Below are 15960 nucleotides of genomic sequence, written 5' to 3'. Positions count from 1 at the left end.
CCGCCTGCGACTCCGGTCGACGGGCCCGCCGACCACTGCTGAACTCGTTCCCACCGACGAAAGAAGCTTTAATGGAGTTTCCCTGTCTCTCAAGCTGGTTTCGCTACAACCCCTCCATTGTCCCAAGAAACTCACAGAGGATTCTCTGTAGTTCCTAAACGAACCTCTGAACGTCGAGCTGGGGATTCCTGGTACCGACATTTTACGTCGTCCCCTTAAGACATCTGAATCGCTCTATTTCATTTATCTTCTCGAAGCAGACCAAGCAAATCTCGTTTTCATTTTACTCTTTGTAACCTCTTGGCTTTGGGGGAATCCATGTGGCCTGTAGACGCTACTTCACTTACAAGTAACTGGCAGCTGACAGTAAATCTTTCTCACTTGTGAGAACCATGGCTCATCGAAGAATTTCGTCGGCTGAAAAGGGGAAAGGAATTGATCTGAGCTCTCAGCAACCTCCCCGGTTAGCCCGTATCAAAGCTCCCTTACCAGACAACTCAGAACTGCTGCGAAAGCATTCTCTAACGCTTATTGGGAGATTCACTAATAAATCCATCCAAAAAGTGTGGTCTCTTATACCATTCTTCACAGAGCACTGGAAGACTGAATTCAAGCCAATAGGAGCTGACTTGGGTAATGGCCTCTTCCAATTTCAGTTTGAATTGGAATCAGACCTGCTCGCTGTTCTAGAACAAAGGCCATACCACTATGCGCGGTGGATGGTAATCCTCCAGCGATGGGAGCCCACTGTCTCCCCAAACTTCCCGTCTCTGATTCCTTTTTGGGTCAAAGTGCAAGGACTCCCAGTTCACCTGTGGACAGAGCCCATCATCAGGGTCATAGGAGAAGACATTGGCCTCTATGAAAAAGCCGATATAACCCCCCTAACAGCGAGGATGAGGGTTCATATTGATGGCTTGCTACCTCTAATTAAAACATCTGTGGTCGATTTTCCGAATGGTGATTCGGTTACTACCACACTACTCTACAAACGTCTGGATAAGCATTGCTCTAAATGCCTCAGACTCGACCACGAGCTTAAAGAATGCCTGGTGGCTAGAGCGGAGAAGAAGGCTCTACAATCAGCCCAAGGGGAAGGAAGTGGTAAAGACCTGACTCATGCGAACCAGAGTGCTATTCCTACAAGAGGAATCTCTGCTTCCTCTGCTCATAATGATCCGAATGCCAAAGGAAAAAGCCACCAGAGCGCCCCCCCCTTACCACTTCTCTGCTTCTAACAATGGTGATGAAAACTCTAGACTTGCCTCGAAAGGTAGACGTGATAAACCAGAGCACAGAGTTTACAAATCCAACCCAAAAGATTGGGACATGAGATCTAATCAGCGACGTACCTATAGAAATGACGATCGATCGCGAAGCTATCGGGAACATCCTCCTCTGTCATTCCGGGGAAACTCCCACCAGAGGCACCCTCCGGCTCCCCCGAGCAGAAGCTATTATCGAGAGATTCCTAAGGAACGATCAGGCACCGGAGAAGCCACTTCAGCCTCACCAAAACAGAGTAATGGGTCATCCGAAAGGGGGATTCCCCGGGCTAGGGACCCAACTCACTTCTCTGAGAAGATATTGGAAGAGGCTAGAGGCGAGGCAAAACATGCTCTCCTGCAGTATACCAAGTGTACCGACCCCTCAGAAAGAAAAGTTAGAATTGAAAGAGCAAAGCAAGCAGAGGAACGTGGGCAACTAGAAGAAACTGCCTTACGTATTGCGCGTCGTACTTCTAGAACTAATCTGGATGCTCAATACTCTGAATCTCGTTCCCACGAACGTAGATCCTCCAGTAAAAGGATAGGGCCAGCCTCTCAAATAATAGCTGCCAATGCTGAGGAGAACACAAATTATCAAAACTCAGAGAGTCAAGACAGACTACCGGCAACTCTAAGACTCGGCCCTCCTCTAAATGATAGTGAGAGACATGAAGAACAGAGTCTTCTGTCCCTGGATCGCAGTGCTGACCGCATTCCAGCAACTCAACGCCTGGGACCTATCTCTTCTGCTGAGGCGATAGATGATGAAACTGACCGTCCTCACCTACCCGCAGCTAAACGCAAACCTGGTCGTCCCCCGGGGAAAAAGACAAGACAAGAAAAATCTAAAGGCCCGGTGGCTGCTGTTCCGCCAAGGCGAACTACCTCCCGCTCAAAACCGTCCCCTATTCGCAGGAAGGATACGTCAACAAACGCGGGAACAGCAAAAGGAAAAAAGAATGGTAAAACTAAGAAGGGTGAAACATCTCGAGCTGCTCAGCGCCCGACTGGTAGCACAGCATCAGATCACGCCCCAATCATCAACCTCGTTCCACGCTCTACCAGACGAAGGATGGATTTTCGGACTCCATCCCTCCCCGCTCCTTAGCGATGGCGAGCTGGAACTGTCAAGGGTTGGGGAATCCCCGGACAGTTCGACGCCTAGGAGAGATATCAAAGAAATATGATCCTGATATTATCTTCATTATGGAATCCAAAAATCCCAATGATGTGGTGCTCAAGAAACTAGAGCATCTGAGATTGAAGTATGATTGTCATCACTTGGTACCACCAACAGGCCATGGCGCTGGTGGTCTTGGACTATTCTGGAAACAAGAAGTTGATGTACAAATCTTGGAGGCGAATGCCCATGTAATTGACACGGTTGTGTCCTTTGAAGGAAAAACCTTTTTCTCTTCTTTTGTGCATGCTAGTACTGATCGTAACACGCGAAATGCCCTTTGGGACAATCTGCTAATTAAAGCAACAGATCGGGATGAGCCTTGGTTTGTCACTGGTGACTTTAATGACTTAATAAGCAGGGAAGAGAAAGATGGGGGACCAGAGCGCGCAGAGGGCTCCTTCTCTGACCTCCGTACATTCTTCTCGGAAGGTGATCTCTTTGACCTCCAACATTTGGGGGACTTCTTGTCCTGGCGAGGGAAACGAGGTGATCATCTCGTGAGATGTAGGCTGGACAGAGGAGTGTCAAACACGCACTGGGCTGAATGCTTCCCAACAGCGAGATGTGAATATCTTGGCTTTGAAAGTTCTGACCATAAGCCTCTGATTTCTATATTTGATCAAGGGAGGAGACGACGAAGAGGAATATTCCGATATGATAGAAGATTGTGTAAAAATGACGAGGCAAAGCGCATCATATCTGAGTCCTGGCGTGGGAACCCAGCGGCCACGGTCTCCTCGAAACTCAGCTCAGCTCGTTCTGCTATTTCAGAGTGGAATAAATCACAGCAGCGCAATAGCCAGCAAGTGATAGAACAAAAGAAATGGGAGCTAAATGAGGCCCTCTCAAGCTCTGTGAATGATACCGCTCTCATTCAAAACATCTCTGAAACACTCAACGCAGCTTACCTTGCGGAAGAAGAATATTGGAAACAACGGAGTCGCCTCCTATGGCTTAAGTTGGGGGACAGGAATACTGGCTATTTTCATGTGATAACAAAGTCAAGAAAACGAGCTAACGGCTTCTCGGTGATTGAGAAGGAAGATGGCCAAACGGTGCATAAAGAGGATGAGATTGTCTCGGTCATAGGTGATTACTTCCAAGCTTTGTTCACCTCACTCCCGGGAGATAGAGAGGAAACTGTTCGGAGGGCTCTCCACCCAATTGTTTCAGTTGCTGAGAATCAAGTACTTATTGCGATACCATCAGCAGCTGAAATAAGGGAAGCAGCTTTCTCTATACATGCGGACAAGGCACCGGGACCCGATGGATTCTCGGCGGGATTCTTCCACACACATTGGGCGGACATAGGTCCTGATATCGTCCGCGAGGTGCAAGAATTTTTCCGTAGCGCCCCCCTCCCGAGTGGAATTAATGATACTCATATCCGGCTGATCCCGAAGATCTCCCAGCCTCAAAAAGTCTCCGACTACAGACCAATAGCACTTTGTAACGTCTACTACAAGATCTATGCAAAGATCCTTACCCGACGCCTCCAACCAATGATGGAGAAGCTGATCTCGGAGAATCAATCGGCTTTCGTCCCTGGCCGAGCGATTGGAGACAACGTGCTTATCACTCATGAGGTACTCCATTACCTCAAGACGTCCAAAGCGGAACAGAGATGTGCTATGGCGGTCAAGACTGATATGAGTAAGGCCTACGACCGCCTCGAATGGGAGTTCATCTCGATGGTTCTAACCCGTCTGGGCTTCCATCAGAACCTGGTCCGATGCATAATGCATTGTATCACATCTGTATCATACTCCTTCCTCATTAACGGCTTGCCTAGAGGGAAGGTAGTACCGAGTAGAGGTATCCGTCAAGGAGACCCTCTCTCTCCCTACATTTTTATTATGTGTAGCGAGGTGCTCTCGGGATTATGTAACAGAGCGCAAGGAGAAGGCCTCCTCCAAGGCCTTCAAGTAGCACGAGGGTGCCCTCGGATTACTCACCTCTTCTTTGCGGACGATACAATGTTCTTCCTCCAAGCCAACAAGGAGAATTGTGCATCTCTCAAAACCATCCTCAGCCAGTACGAACAGGCATCAGGGCAATCGATCAGCAAAGAACAATCCGCTATCACTTTCTCAAGGAAAGCTCCAGCTTCGCTAAAAGAAATGGTCAAGGGCGCATTACTAATGGAAAAGGAAGGAGGTGTGGGAAAATACTTAGGGCTTCCTGAGCATTTTGGGCGCAAGAAAAAAGATCTCTTCTCATCAATCGTTGATAAGATAAAGCAGAAAGCGAGAGGTCGATCGAACAAGTACCTGTCTGCGGCGGGGAAGCTAGTACTCCTGCAGAGTGTTCTCTCTGCCATGCCCTCCTACCCTATGTCCTGCTTTAGTCTACCGGTATCTCTGTGTAAACGGATTCAATCCGCAGTAACCCGATACTGGTGGGATAGCAACGAGGAAACCAAGAAGATGGCTTGGATTTCATGGGAGAGCATGGCCAAACCAAAAGCTACGGGTGGGCTAGGACTTCGAGATTTCCAGAACTTCAATGTCTCCTTACTAGCGAAAATTGGATGGAGACTCCTACAAAACCCAACGTGTCTACTTGGAAAAGTTTTATTTGGGAAATATTGCTTAGACAGTGGTCTTATTGATGTCTCAGTATCATCGACATGCTCTCATGGGTGGCGCTCAGTACTACTTGGAAGGGATCTTCTGGTGCAAAATCTTGGCTGGATTATTGGAGACGGCGCCTCGGTTAATATTTGGACGAACCCCTGGTTAAGTTTGGACGGTCAACTACTTCGTATGGGCCCTCCCAATGAAGCACAACTGGAGCTCAAGGTGTCGGATCTTATCATTCCGGAAACAAAAGAATGGGATGTCCTAAAAATCAGACGTAACATACCTGATTATGAAGAGAGAATTCTCGCAATTCATCCAAGCCTAACGGGAGCTCCTGACAAACTCATCTGGTTGGGCACAAGATCAGGAGAATATTCAACAAAATCCGGTTACTTCACGGCTGTTACAAGCGATGACGACAGACTGAACCTACAAGACGATCAGCAATTCAAATGGAAAACTAGAGTCTGGAATATCTCCTGCGCACCGAAAGTAAAGCTTTTCTCTTGGAAAGCACTTCGAGGAGCTCTCCCTGTTGGGGAACGACTAATGGAGAGACACATACCTGTGGATCATCGGTGCAAGAGATGTGGCTGCTCAGAATCTATCCTTCACCTCTTCTTCCAATGTCCGTACGCACAAAGGGTATGGCAACTCGCCCCGTTCACTACGGCATTGGATGTGAGCAGAATAATAAATTTGATGGCTAGCTGGGAGACCTTATGCTCACTTAACTGTCTCCCTCCCGCTGGTATCACTTCGGGGTCTCTGTTCCCATGGGTCCTCTGGTCGATATGGAAAGCTCGAAACAAATTTGTATTTGAAGGACACTCTGCGTCTCCTGAGGACACCCTCTCGGCGGCCATAGCCTTAGCTCGGGAATGGAGTCAGGACGTGACGAAAGAAAGCCCAAATGCTCTTAGATCGCCTCCTCAACAAATCCCATCCCCGCCTGGAACGGTTGTTGTTCGGTCTGACGCAGCCTGGTCCTCTGTTTCGAAGAAAGCAGGTCTTGGATGGGTTATACTCGATGAAGCAGAGACTAACTCCTTCCAGTCTTCAGCGAGCCCGGTGCTTTCCCCACTTGCAGCAGAGGGTTTGGCTCTTCGCGAGGCAGTGAAACACTGCAGAGGAGAGGGACGGAATCGGACCTCCTTCGAGCTGGACTCAGCTCAACTAGTGAAAGCTCTCAACTCTGGACCCCCTTCCAAGGAGCTCTATTGCATTACCGCTGATGTTAACTACTTTATCTCAGCTTTTGAATTTGTCTCCTTTGTTTGGATACCTCGTGAGAGGAATTCCATGGCAGATTGCCTTGCCAAAGATGCATTGAATGTATCAGAACAAGAGGTTGGTGGTGCTTTCATAGCTCCCAACTAACTACTTTGGTTTAAATTAATGAATTGGTGTTTCAAAAAAAAAAGTACATGATTTTCATGGCAGAAAAGAGGTTCGAATATAGATACGCCACAGAGGACAAACTAGAAGAAATGAAGCAGAGAGAATTTTCTGGATGGATGTTTACTTATGTGAGTGCTTTAAACAAATTAAAATATCATTTATCACATATTTATACTAATTCACATTTATTGATATAACATATATATGCGCTATTAATATAGGTGTCTGCTGGTTTGGCCAGAGGTGAAACATTTGACGATTGGATACGCGAGATGGTCGTTGGACCAAAATTTGTTGTGAAGTCATATCCGAGATTTTGTACTCGAGGATATGCATTCACAACTCAGAAGAGGAGACGTTCGAGTACGACTTATGATGCTGGCGTTTGTTCTGCATCAGGAGATGATGTATACTACGGACACATACATGAGATTTTGGAAATCAAGTATTTGGGCATGGTTGGATTGCGTTGTACTGTTTTCTATTGTGATTGGCACGACAACACTCTAGATCGAGGTGTGAGAACAGATGCATTTGGTGTTACATCAGTAAATTCGAGGCGAAAGCTGCAATATTATGATCCTTTCATTCTTGCTTCTCAGGCCGATCAGGTAATTAAATGTTAATTATTTAGAATGATTCATCATCATGTGTATTAATTTATCATTTTACTAATAATTTTTTAAATGTTACAGGTTTGTTATATCAAGTACCCCCGGGTAAGGAACAGAGATGATCCATGGGTTACTGTTACAAGACTCAACCCGAGAGGCCGAGTTCAGGGAAGTTCTGAGCTGGAAGACCCACTACAACCAAGCACATCCGGCAACTTATGTGCAGCAGAAGATTTAGCTGGAGTTGGCCTTGTAGTCGATTTAACCGACTTCGGAGAGGAAGCCGTCGTTCACGTAGAGGATGAACCAGTGATTGGAGAGTTTCACCAAGATCCAGATTCAGAATCATCTGGTGATGATGACTCGGAAACAGACTAGCATCGACTTTTTTTTTTTTTTTTTTTGAATATTCCGACGGAATTCCGAGGAAGATAAGGGTTTCCTCGGAATTCCCTCGGAATATTCCGAGGAAGTAGAGTTTTTAAACCGAAAACAACGTTTTGCGGTTTGAATAACACTTATATAACCCTTATTAAGTGTCTTAGACTGATTATGAAGTCAAAAATTTGTTCTTTACCCTATAATAAACACTTTTCCGATTGTATGAACGAAATCCCCACAACATAAGAGAAACACTTATACACTTTAATGAACGGTAAAGGGAATACTTACAATTCGTTTTGAAATTTTGTTATTTCATGGTTTATGATCATCTATACAAAGAATCCTCAATGGTATGCATTACAATTGTATAAGAAATGAAATACGGCAAAAAAAAAAATCGATGTTTTGAAACTCCAAACACTAGTTCCTCGGAATTTCCTCGGAATATTTCGACGGAATTCCGAGGAAGATAAGGGTTTCCTCGGAAATCCCTCGGAATATTCCGAGGAAGTAGAGTTTTTAAACCGAAAACAACGTTTTGCGGTTTGAATAACACTTATATAACCCTTATTAAGTGTCTTAAACTGATTATGAAGTCAAAAATTTATTCCTTACCCTATAATAAACACTTTTCCGATTGTATGAACGAAATCCCCACAACATAAGAGAAACACTTATACACTTTAATGAACGGTAAAGGGAATACTTACAATTCGTTTTGAAATTTTGTTATTTCATGGTTTATGATCATCTATACAAAGAATCCTCAATGGTATGCATTACAATTGTACAAGAAATGAAATACGGCAAAAAAAAATCGATGTTTTGAAACCCCAAACACTAGTTCCTCGGAATATTCCGACGGAATTCCGAGGAAGATAAGGGTTTCCTCGGAATTCCCTCGGAATATTCCGAGGAAATTCCGAGGAAGTAGAGTTTTTAAACCGAAAACAACGTTTTGCGGTTTGAATAACACTTATATAACCCTTATTAAGTGTCTTAGACTGATTATGAAGTCAAAAATTTGTTCCTTACCCTATAATAAACACTTTTCCGATTGTATGAACGAAATCCCCACAATATAAGAGAAACACTTATACACTTTAGTGAACGGTAAAGGGAATACTTACAATTCGTTTTGAAATTTTGTTATTTCATTGTTTATGATCATCTATACAAAGAATCCTCAATGGTATGCATTACAATTGTATAAGAAATCAAATACGGCAAAAAAATCGATGTTTTGAAACCCAAACACTAGTTCCTCGGAATTTCCTCGGAATATTTTCATTTAACCGGACAAATATTTCGCGAAAATTGAAATCAGAATTCCGAGGAAATTCCGACGGAAACTATCCGTCGGACCCTAGGTTTTATAACCACGAGCCGCTTCTTCTTCCCCATTTCTCTCTTCTTCCTCTGCGCGGCTCCTCTCCCTCCTCTCCGGCGATCTCCCCCTTCTCTCCGACGATATTTCCGGCGATCTCCCCCTTCTCTTACACAAATCATGTAAGGACCATATCCCACTCTCTTAGGTTCTATTTGTTAGGTTTTTGTGTAGATTTGATAGATTTTTGTTATGGTGATTGGTTAGGATTGTGATCTGGTTGTATAATACGTTTAGAATTGTGATTTGGTTGAATAATTTGTTTAGTTGAATTGATTTAGAATTTTTTTATAAATTTTTTATTTTTTTGTTTTTATAAAATCGATTTTTGTATATAAATTCGATTTTTTTGTATAAATTCGATTTTTGTATTTTACAAAACGTTTTTTGTATATAAATTCGATTTTTTGGATTTTAAAAAAACATTTTTAATATCTATAAAACTTTTTTCTGATTAAAAACTATTATTTGGGATTTTAAAAAATATATATATATATATAATATAAATTTCTATATTTATTAAACATTTTTAATATTATTAAAACTATTTTTTGTAATTATTAAACTATTTTTTATTTATTAAAACTATTTTTTGTTTATTAGAACTATTTTTATATATTTATTAAGCATTTTTAATATCTATTAAACTTTTTTGTGATTAAAAACTATTATTTGGGATTTAAAAAAAAAAAATAGGGGAATTGCCACTAATACCACTTTCCTAATACCACTTTTCAACTTTACACTTTTCAAATTTACTATTAAAATTTTAATGGCTAAAGTACCATTATACCCCTCATTTCATTAATTTAACCTAGATCTATTCTTCTCCAAATGTCTGTCACGAGATGAAAATGAGATCAAATTGAGACGAGCTCCAACGAGATCTCTGGCAAACTCGGCGATCTCCGGCGAATTCGGCGATCTCCGGCGAACTTGGCGATCTCCGGCGAACTCGACGATCTCCGACGAACTCGACCGGATTGGGAGAGCGTGGCGGCGAGTGGACATCCCGCCGTTCCTCCGCCGGCATTATGTAGTCGTAGTAATCCTCCGATGCTAAATCGGTCACGTTCTTCACGAATCGCATGCCGAGAAGTTCTCCGGCAAAGCTGACAGACTCGACAAGCTCAGACGAACGAGACGATTTCTCTCCCAACGCCTAAGAAACACTAACAAAGGTAAGATGATAGTATATGGTGATTTTTGCCTTTTTCTGTAATCTTAGCTTGATTTATCAAAATCGATATGTTTCTAAGAAAGAAGACGAAGTTTTTCAAGTGAAGTTTTCAGATCTCAAATTTATAAGATCTTATAAATTGGGTCCTTTCAAATCTTACTATTGATCTGTTAGCAATCAAAAGACACAAAGCTTAACGTAAGAGTACAATTATTGATTTGGTTGATTTATTGTCATAGTTTTCAGATTTATATAATTATTTAATTCATGAGAAGGTACTAACCTAAGAGTATAATTATTCTATGATTACTTCTTCTCTTGGTTGATTTGGTGATGTTGCAGAGAATTACAAATGTGTGTTGTCAGCTTTTGGATTTAAAGGATGTTGTGGAGAATATGTGTGCTGATATGCATATCTAAGTATCTCACTTCTTTAAGGTGATACAATGCTACTATTTGTAGTTTGACTAGCAATGTTTTAGTATGTGCAGTATATGAGGTGGAACGTTGGTGTTTTGGTAGTGTAACGTTCTATTTATACTTTGTGAGTTTATTTTTTATGTCTTGTTTTGTGTATAATATCTACAGAAGCAGTGGAGATGAATGATGAGTTTGTTGAGTTACGAAAGCATACTATTTTTGAATCTTATTTTTGGAAGTGAATGCTGATGCGTAGAAATAATATGTGACTGGCTTTTGTTCAGATTTTGAAAATTTACGAGGTTGGTGAGCTGTTTGAAGAGGCAAGAGAGACTCTGAAGAAGAATGTGGTTTGTGCTATCAAAGAATTACGTATTTATAACGCTTTATAAAAGTTGCAGAGTTGGCTTCTTAGTACATTCTTCTCTCTCATCTTATTTAGACATCTCTTATACTAAAACAATTGTATCTCTCTTTTAGTAGTTGCATAGTTGAAGATATTAGTTGGACATGTAAGTGAGTTTGGTTTCAATTGTTTCTTTTATAGAAGAGTGAGATATGGAGAAGCCTTGATGTTCTCAGACTATGTTAAAGCAATATATCCCTTGTTGAAGGACGTGGCTCTTTCACCAGATATGTCTTTTTTGTGTTGATTGTCTTTTGGAGGGATTTTAGAAAAATTACCTTATAAGCTTGTAAATAAATTTATAAACGCTTATAAATCACTTTGAGTTTCTTACACTCATTCTGCCTAGCATTCCTCACAAGACTTCTCAAGTTCAAACATTTATGTGTTTTGTATAGACATATACAATCAACTCTTGTTTAAAAACTTCTTAATAAAAACTTATAAATCGTCGAGTTGTACTTTTAACAATAGACTTATAAATAGCTTATATGTTCTTGTAAATAGTTTAATACACCCTTTTAAATAGTTTTATAAACCTGTATAAATAGTTATATACTTTTGTAAAGAGATGATGATACGTGGCAGATTGTGAGGCACATGAGGACAACAAGCAAGACTCCACCGCTTCAGAAATTTTACATACTTTTATAAATTATTTTATAATCCTTTATTATGGTGTATAAACTTTATAAATTATTTTTATAAACCCTTATAAAATATTTACATACTCTTGTAAACCCTTATATATTATTATACAAACCATTATAAATTATTTTATAAGGCTTTCATAAAGTTTTTATAAACCACCCTTATTAATAGTATACATACCTCTTATAAATTATTTATAAACTTTCATAACTTTCTTATAAACATTTATAAATGATTTATAGATCTTATAACTTGTTTTATATGCCTTTATTAATGGTTTATATACTCTTACAAATAATTTTACATACCCTTATAAGGCTTTGTAAAGAGATGATGATACGTGACAGATTCTAAGGCACATGTGGACAGCAAGCACGGCTCCACCGCTTCAGAAATCTTACATATCCTTATAAATTGTTTTATTATAATCCTTTATAATGGTGTATAAACTTTATAAATTATTTTTATAAACCCGTATACATTATTATACAAACCATTATAAATTATTTTATAAGGCTTTCTAAATGGTTATAGACTCTTTTAGTTGATTTATAAACCTATACAACTCTTATAATACCCCTTATAAATTGAATATAATCTTTCATAAAGTTTTTATAAACTCTTATTAATAGTATACATACCCCTTATAAATTATTTATAAACTTTCATAACTTTCTTATAAACATTTATAAATGGTTTATAGATTTTATAACTTGTTTTATATGCATTTATTAATGGTTTATAAACTCTTACAAATAATTTTACATATCCTTATAAGGATTTATAAGGAGATGATGATACGTGGCAGATTCTGAGGTACATGTGGACAGCAATCAAGACTCCACCGCTTCAAAAATTTAAATTCCCTTATAAATCATTTTATAATATTTTATAATGGTGTATAAACTTAATAAATTATTTTTATAAACCCGTATACATTATTTACATACCCTTATAAACCCTTATAAATTATTATACAAACCATTATAAATTGTTTTATACGGCTTTCTAAATGGTTTTAGACTCTTTTAGTTGATTTATAAACCTATACAACTCTTATAATACGTCTTATAAATTGAATATAATCTTTTATACAGTTTTTATAAACTCTTATTAATAGTATACATACCCCTAATAAATTATTTATAAACTTTCATAACTTTCTTATAAACATTTATAAATGGTTTATAGATTTTATAACTTGTTTTATATGCATTTATTAATAGTTTATGAACTCTTACAAATAATTTTACATATCCTTATAAGGATTTGTAAGGAGATGATGATACGTGGCAGATTCTGAGGTACATGTGGACAACAATCAAGACTCCACCGCTTCAGAAATTTTAAATTCCCTTATAAATCATTTTATAATATTTTATAGTGGTGTATAAACTTACTAAATTATTTTTATAAACCCGTATACATTATTTACATACCCTTATAAACCCTTATAAATTATTATACAAACCATTATAAATTGTTTTATAAGGCTTTCTAAATGGTTTTAGACTCTTTTAGTTGATTTATAAACCTATACAACTCTTATAATACCTCTTATAAATTGAATATAATCTTTCATACAGTTTTTATAAACTCTTATTAATAGTATACATACCCCTTATAAATTATTTATAAACTTTCATAACTTTCTTATAAACATTTATAAATGGTTTATAGATTTTATAACATGTTTTATATGCATTTATTAATAGTTTATAAACTCTTACAAATAATTTTACATATCCTTATAAGGCTTTGTAAAGAGATGATGATACATGGCAGATTCTGAGGTACATGTGGACAGCAATCAAGACTCCACCGCTTCAGAAATTTTAAATTTCCATATAAATCATTTTATAATATTTATAATGGTGTATAAACTTAATAAATTATTTTTATAAACCCATATACATTATTTACGTATCCTTATAAACCCTTATAAATTATTATACAAACCATTATAAATTGTTTTATAAGGCTTTCTAAATTGTTATAGACTCTTTTAGTTGATTTATAAACCTATGGAACTCATATAATACCCTTATAAATTGAATGTATGCTTTCATAACGTTTTTTATAAACTTTTATAAATTATTTACATTCATCAATAATCATAAATCTAACCCCATTGGTTGATATGAGAAAGTGAACCATAGATCTACCCCCATTCATCAATAATCTTATTTGCATAAGGTTCTCCTGAAAATTGAATGTTATTCTTTCTAGCTAGTTCTATAACACTTCCGCAAGGTGTGAATTCTCAATTTCACTAAATTCCTCCTTACCTAAAATACAAAAAATCATTTTCAACATAATTCATATTTGAACGTTGGATGATCAGTTTTGGCTTGTCTGGTAGCTCTGTTGAAGTATCACAATACCTCGTAGTTAACTTCAAAACTGTGCAGAATTTATAAACCTTATAAATTATTTAACAAACTTTATAAACTGTCTTATAACTTCAAATGTTGAATCCTCAGCAAGAATCACAACCTGTAAGTATTTTTTCGGATTTTGTTGTTTTGATCTAAGAGAAAGAGTTATCTATTAATATTCTGATCTAAGAGAAAGATTTCTAATAGTGAACATTGAGTTTTTGAAAATTTATAACTCTTTATAAATCGAAGTTATTTAGTAATGTAATTGACATGTTCAGTTCTCGACACTCATAAAATAAGCATATGTTCAAGCTTATATGAGAGCCACAACTCTGCCATCACACATTTTCTTTGATCTACAATGTTAATCATCAAATTCATCATTGTCTCTTGTTTTTTTTTCTAAAGTCTTATTGACCAACCATTGACATTTTTTAGTTTCTTCTTGTGTCTTAGATTGCAGAGTCTGTTTCTTTTAGCAGCGATAAAAAGTATGATATAACGCAAGTGAAGGCTCCACCTCAGCTGCAGAAAACGATGTGTTAAGTAACTCAATCAACTAAAAGACAATTTAGAAAGGCTTATAAGACAGTTTAGAAAGTTTGTTAAATAATCAACTGCGCATCGCCTCACCGTCCTCTCCATCTCCTCCACGACCCTCCACGGAAACAGAGCATCATCAAGATGCGCAGTAAACGCGAAATCAAACGCACCGTCGAAAAATGAAGGTTATGAGGATCAGCTCTTCTCTCGAGAGGAAGCGAATCCACCAACTCCACGGCGGTAACGTTAGATAACTCGATCTGGGCCATCGCCATCGGAGCGTGTCCGGCGCCGGCGGAGAGGCAGAGAGCTTTGGTGTGGTTGCGAAGCAATCCGAGATCGCAGAATCGGAGGAAGTAAGAGGAGAAGGAGGAGAGACGCGATATCCAAGCCTTGGTTAGGGACAGAGGAGAAGGAGGAGAGACAGGTGGATCTCCGGTGAATCGGAGACAGAGAAGAAGAAAAAAGATCGAGAGAAAGAGAGAGGAAGAAAAGAGGATTGCGAGAGAGAGAGAGAGAGATAAAGTTAGGGCTAATATGGTCTTTTGGTCATTAATGAAAAGTGTATTTGTGAAAATGTCCCCATACTAGTGGTATACTTGAAATGTGGTACTAAAGAAAGTGTAGAAGTAAAATTTCCCCAAAAAAATATATATATATATATATATATGATATAAATTTCTATATTTATTAAACATTTTTAATATTATTAAAACTATTTTTTGTAATTATTAAACTATTTTTTATTTATTAAAACTATTTTTTGTTTATTAAAACTATTTTTATATATTTATTAAACATTTTTAATATCTATAAAACTTTTTTTGTGATTAAAAACTATTATTTGGGATTTAAAAAAAAAATGTATATATATATAATATAAATTTCTATATTTATTAAACATTTTTAATATTATTAAAACTATTTTTTTGTAATTATTAAACTATTTTTTATTTATTAAAACTATTTTTTTTTATTAGAACTATTTTCATATATTTATTAATCATTTTTTAATATCTATAAAACTTTTTTTTCTGATTAAAAACTCTTATTTGAGATTTTTTTTTTTAATTTAATTTATATATTTCTATATTTATTAAATATTTTTTTTTAATTTACAGGTCTCATGATGATCAGACCCGGCCTCGACAGCGTCGTGGTCGTGGTGGTACGGGGAGCCAGTCTCGGGATTCCATCCATTTTCAGGATTCCCCTTCGCCCCACAGCTCCTACCTTACATCTCCCTCTGCTGCACCCGCTCCTGCTCCTCTCGCTCCCGCTGCTGAACCCGCTTCTGCTCCTCCGGGTCCTCCGGGAGTGATGAGTGTTGCGGAGTTGGTTCGATAGCCCGGTCGTGACCATCTTCCCTATCTCACTCCGTATCCACATGGACGGGGTCAAACATGGTAATTAAACATATTTTTTTTTCATTAAAATTTGATTCATTATTAACCGTTTGTTCTTTTTATTAGGTTCAACCGATCCGGGAACGGAATCAGCGCATGGATCAACCGTATGATGTACTCGGCCCTCGACAAGGGACATCCGACTTTCACTGAC

At 38.3% G+C, this 15960-nt stretch overlaps 1 protein-coding gene and 1 long non-coding RNA gene across 2 annotated transcripts; both read left to right on the top strand.

Moving 5' to 3' along the window:
• The first annotated feature begins 1329 nt into the window (after positions 1-1329).
• On the top strand, positions 1330-2376 carry LOC106398123 (serine/arginine repetitive matrix protein 1-like). Its single transcript, XM_013838719.1, has one exon. The coding sequence runs from the start codon at positions 1330-1332 to the stop codon at positions 2374-2376; it is 1047 nt and encodes a 348-aa protein (XP_013694173.1).
• A 7156-nt stretch (positions 2377-9532) lies between these two features.
• LOC125585174 lies at positions 9533-11055 on the top strand. The gene is made up of 2 exons (XR_007322102.1): positions 9533-10437; positions 10704-11055. It is a non-coding gene; the product is annotated as an uncharacterized LOC125585174 (long non-coding RNA).
• Positions 11056-15960: the final 4905 nt, after the last annotated feature.

The sequence above is a fragment of the Brassica napus genome, chromosome C4 (assembly GCF_020379485.1).
Source record: "Brassica napus cultivar Da-Ae chromosome C4, Da-Ae, whole genome shotgun sequence".
In the NCBI taxonomy this organism is placed as follows: domain Eukaryota; kingdom Viridiplantae; phylum Streptophyta; class Magnoliopsida; order Brassicales; family Brassicaceae; genus Brassica; species Brassica napus.
This window is presented reverse-complemented; position numbering and strand designations above follow the sequence as displayed.

Bases quoted from the DNA above. Each gene is read 5' to 3' on its own strand.
- LOC106398123 (XM_013838719.1), top strand. From the start codon at position 1,330: ATGAGATCTAATCAGCGACGTACCTATAGAAATGACGATCGATCGCGA.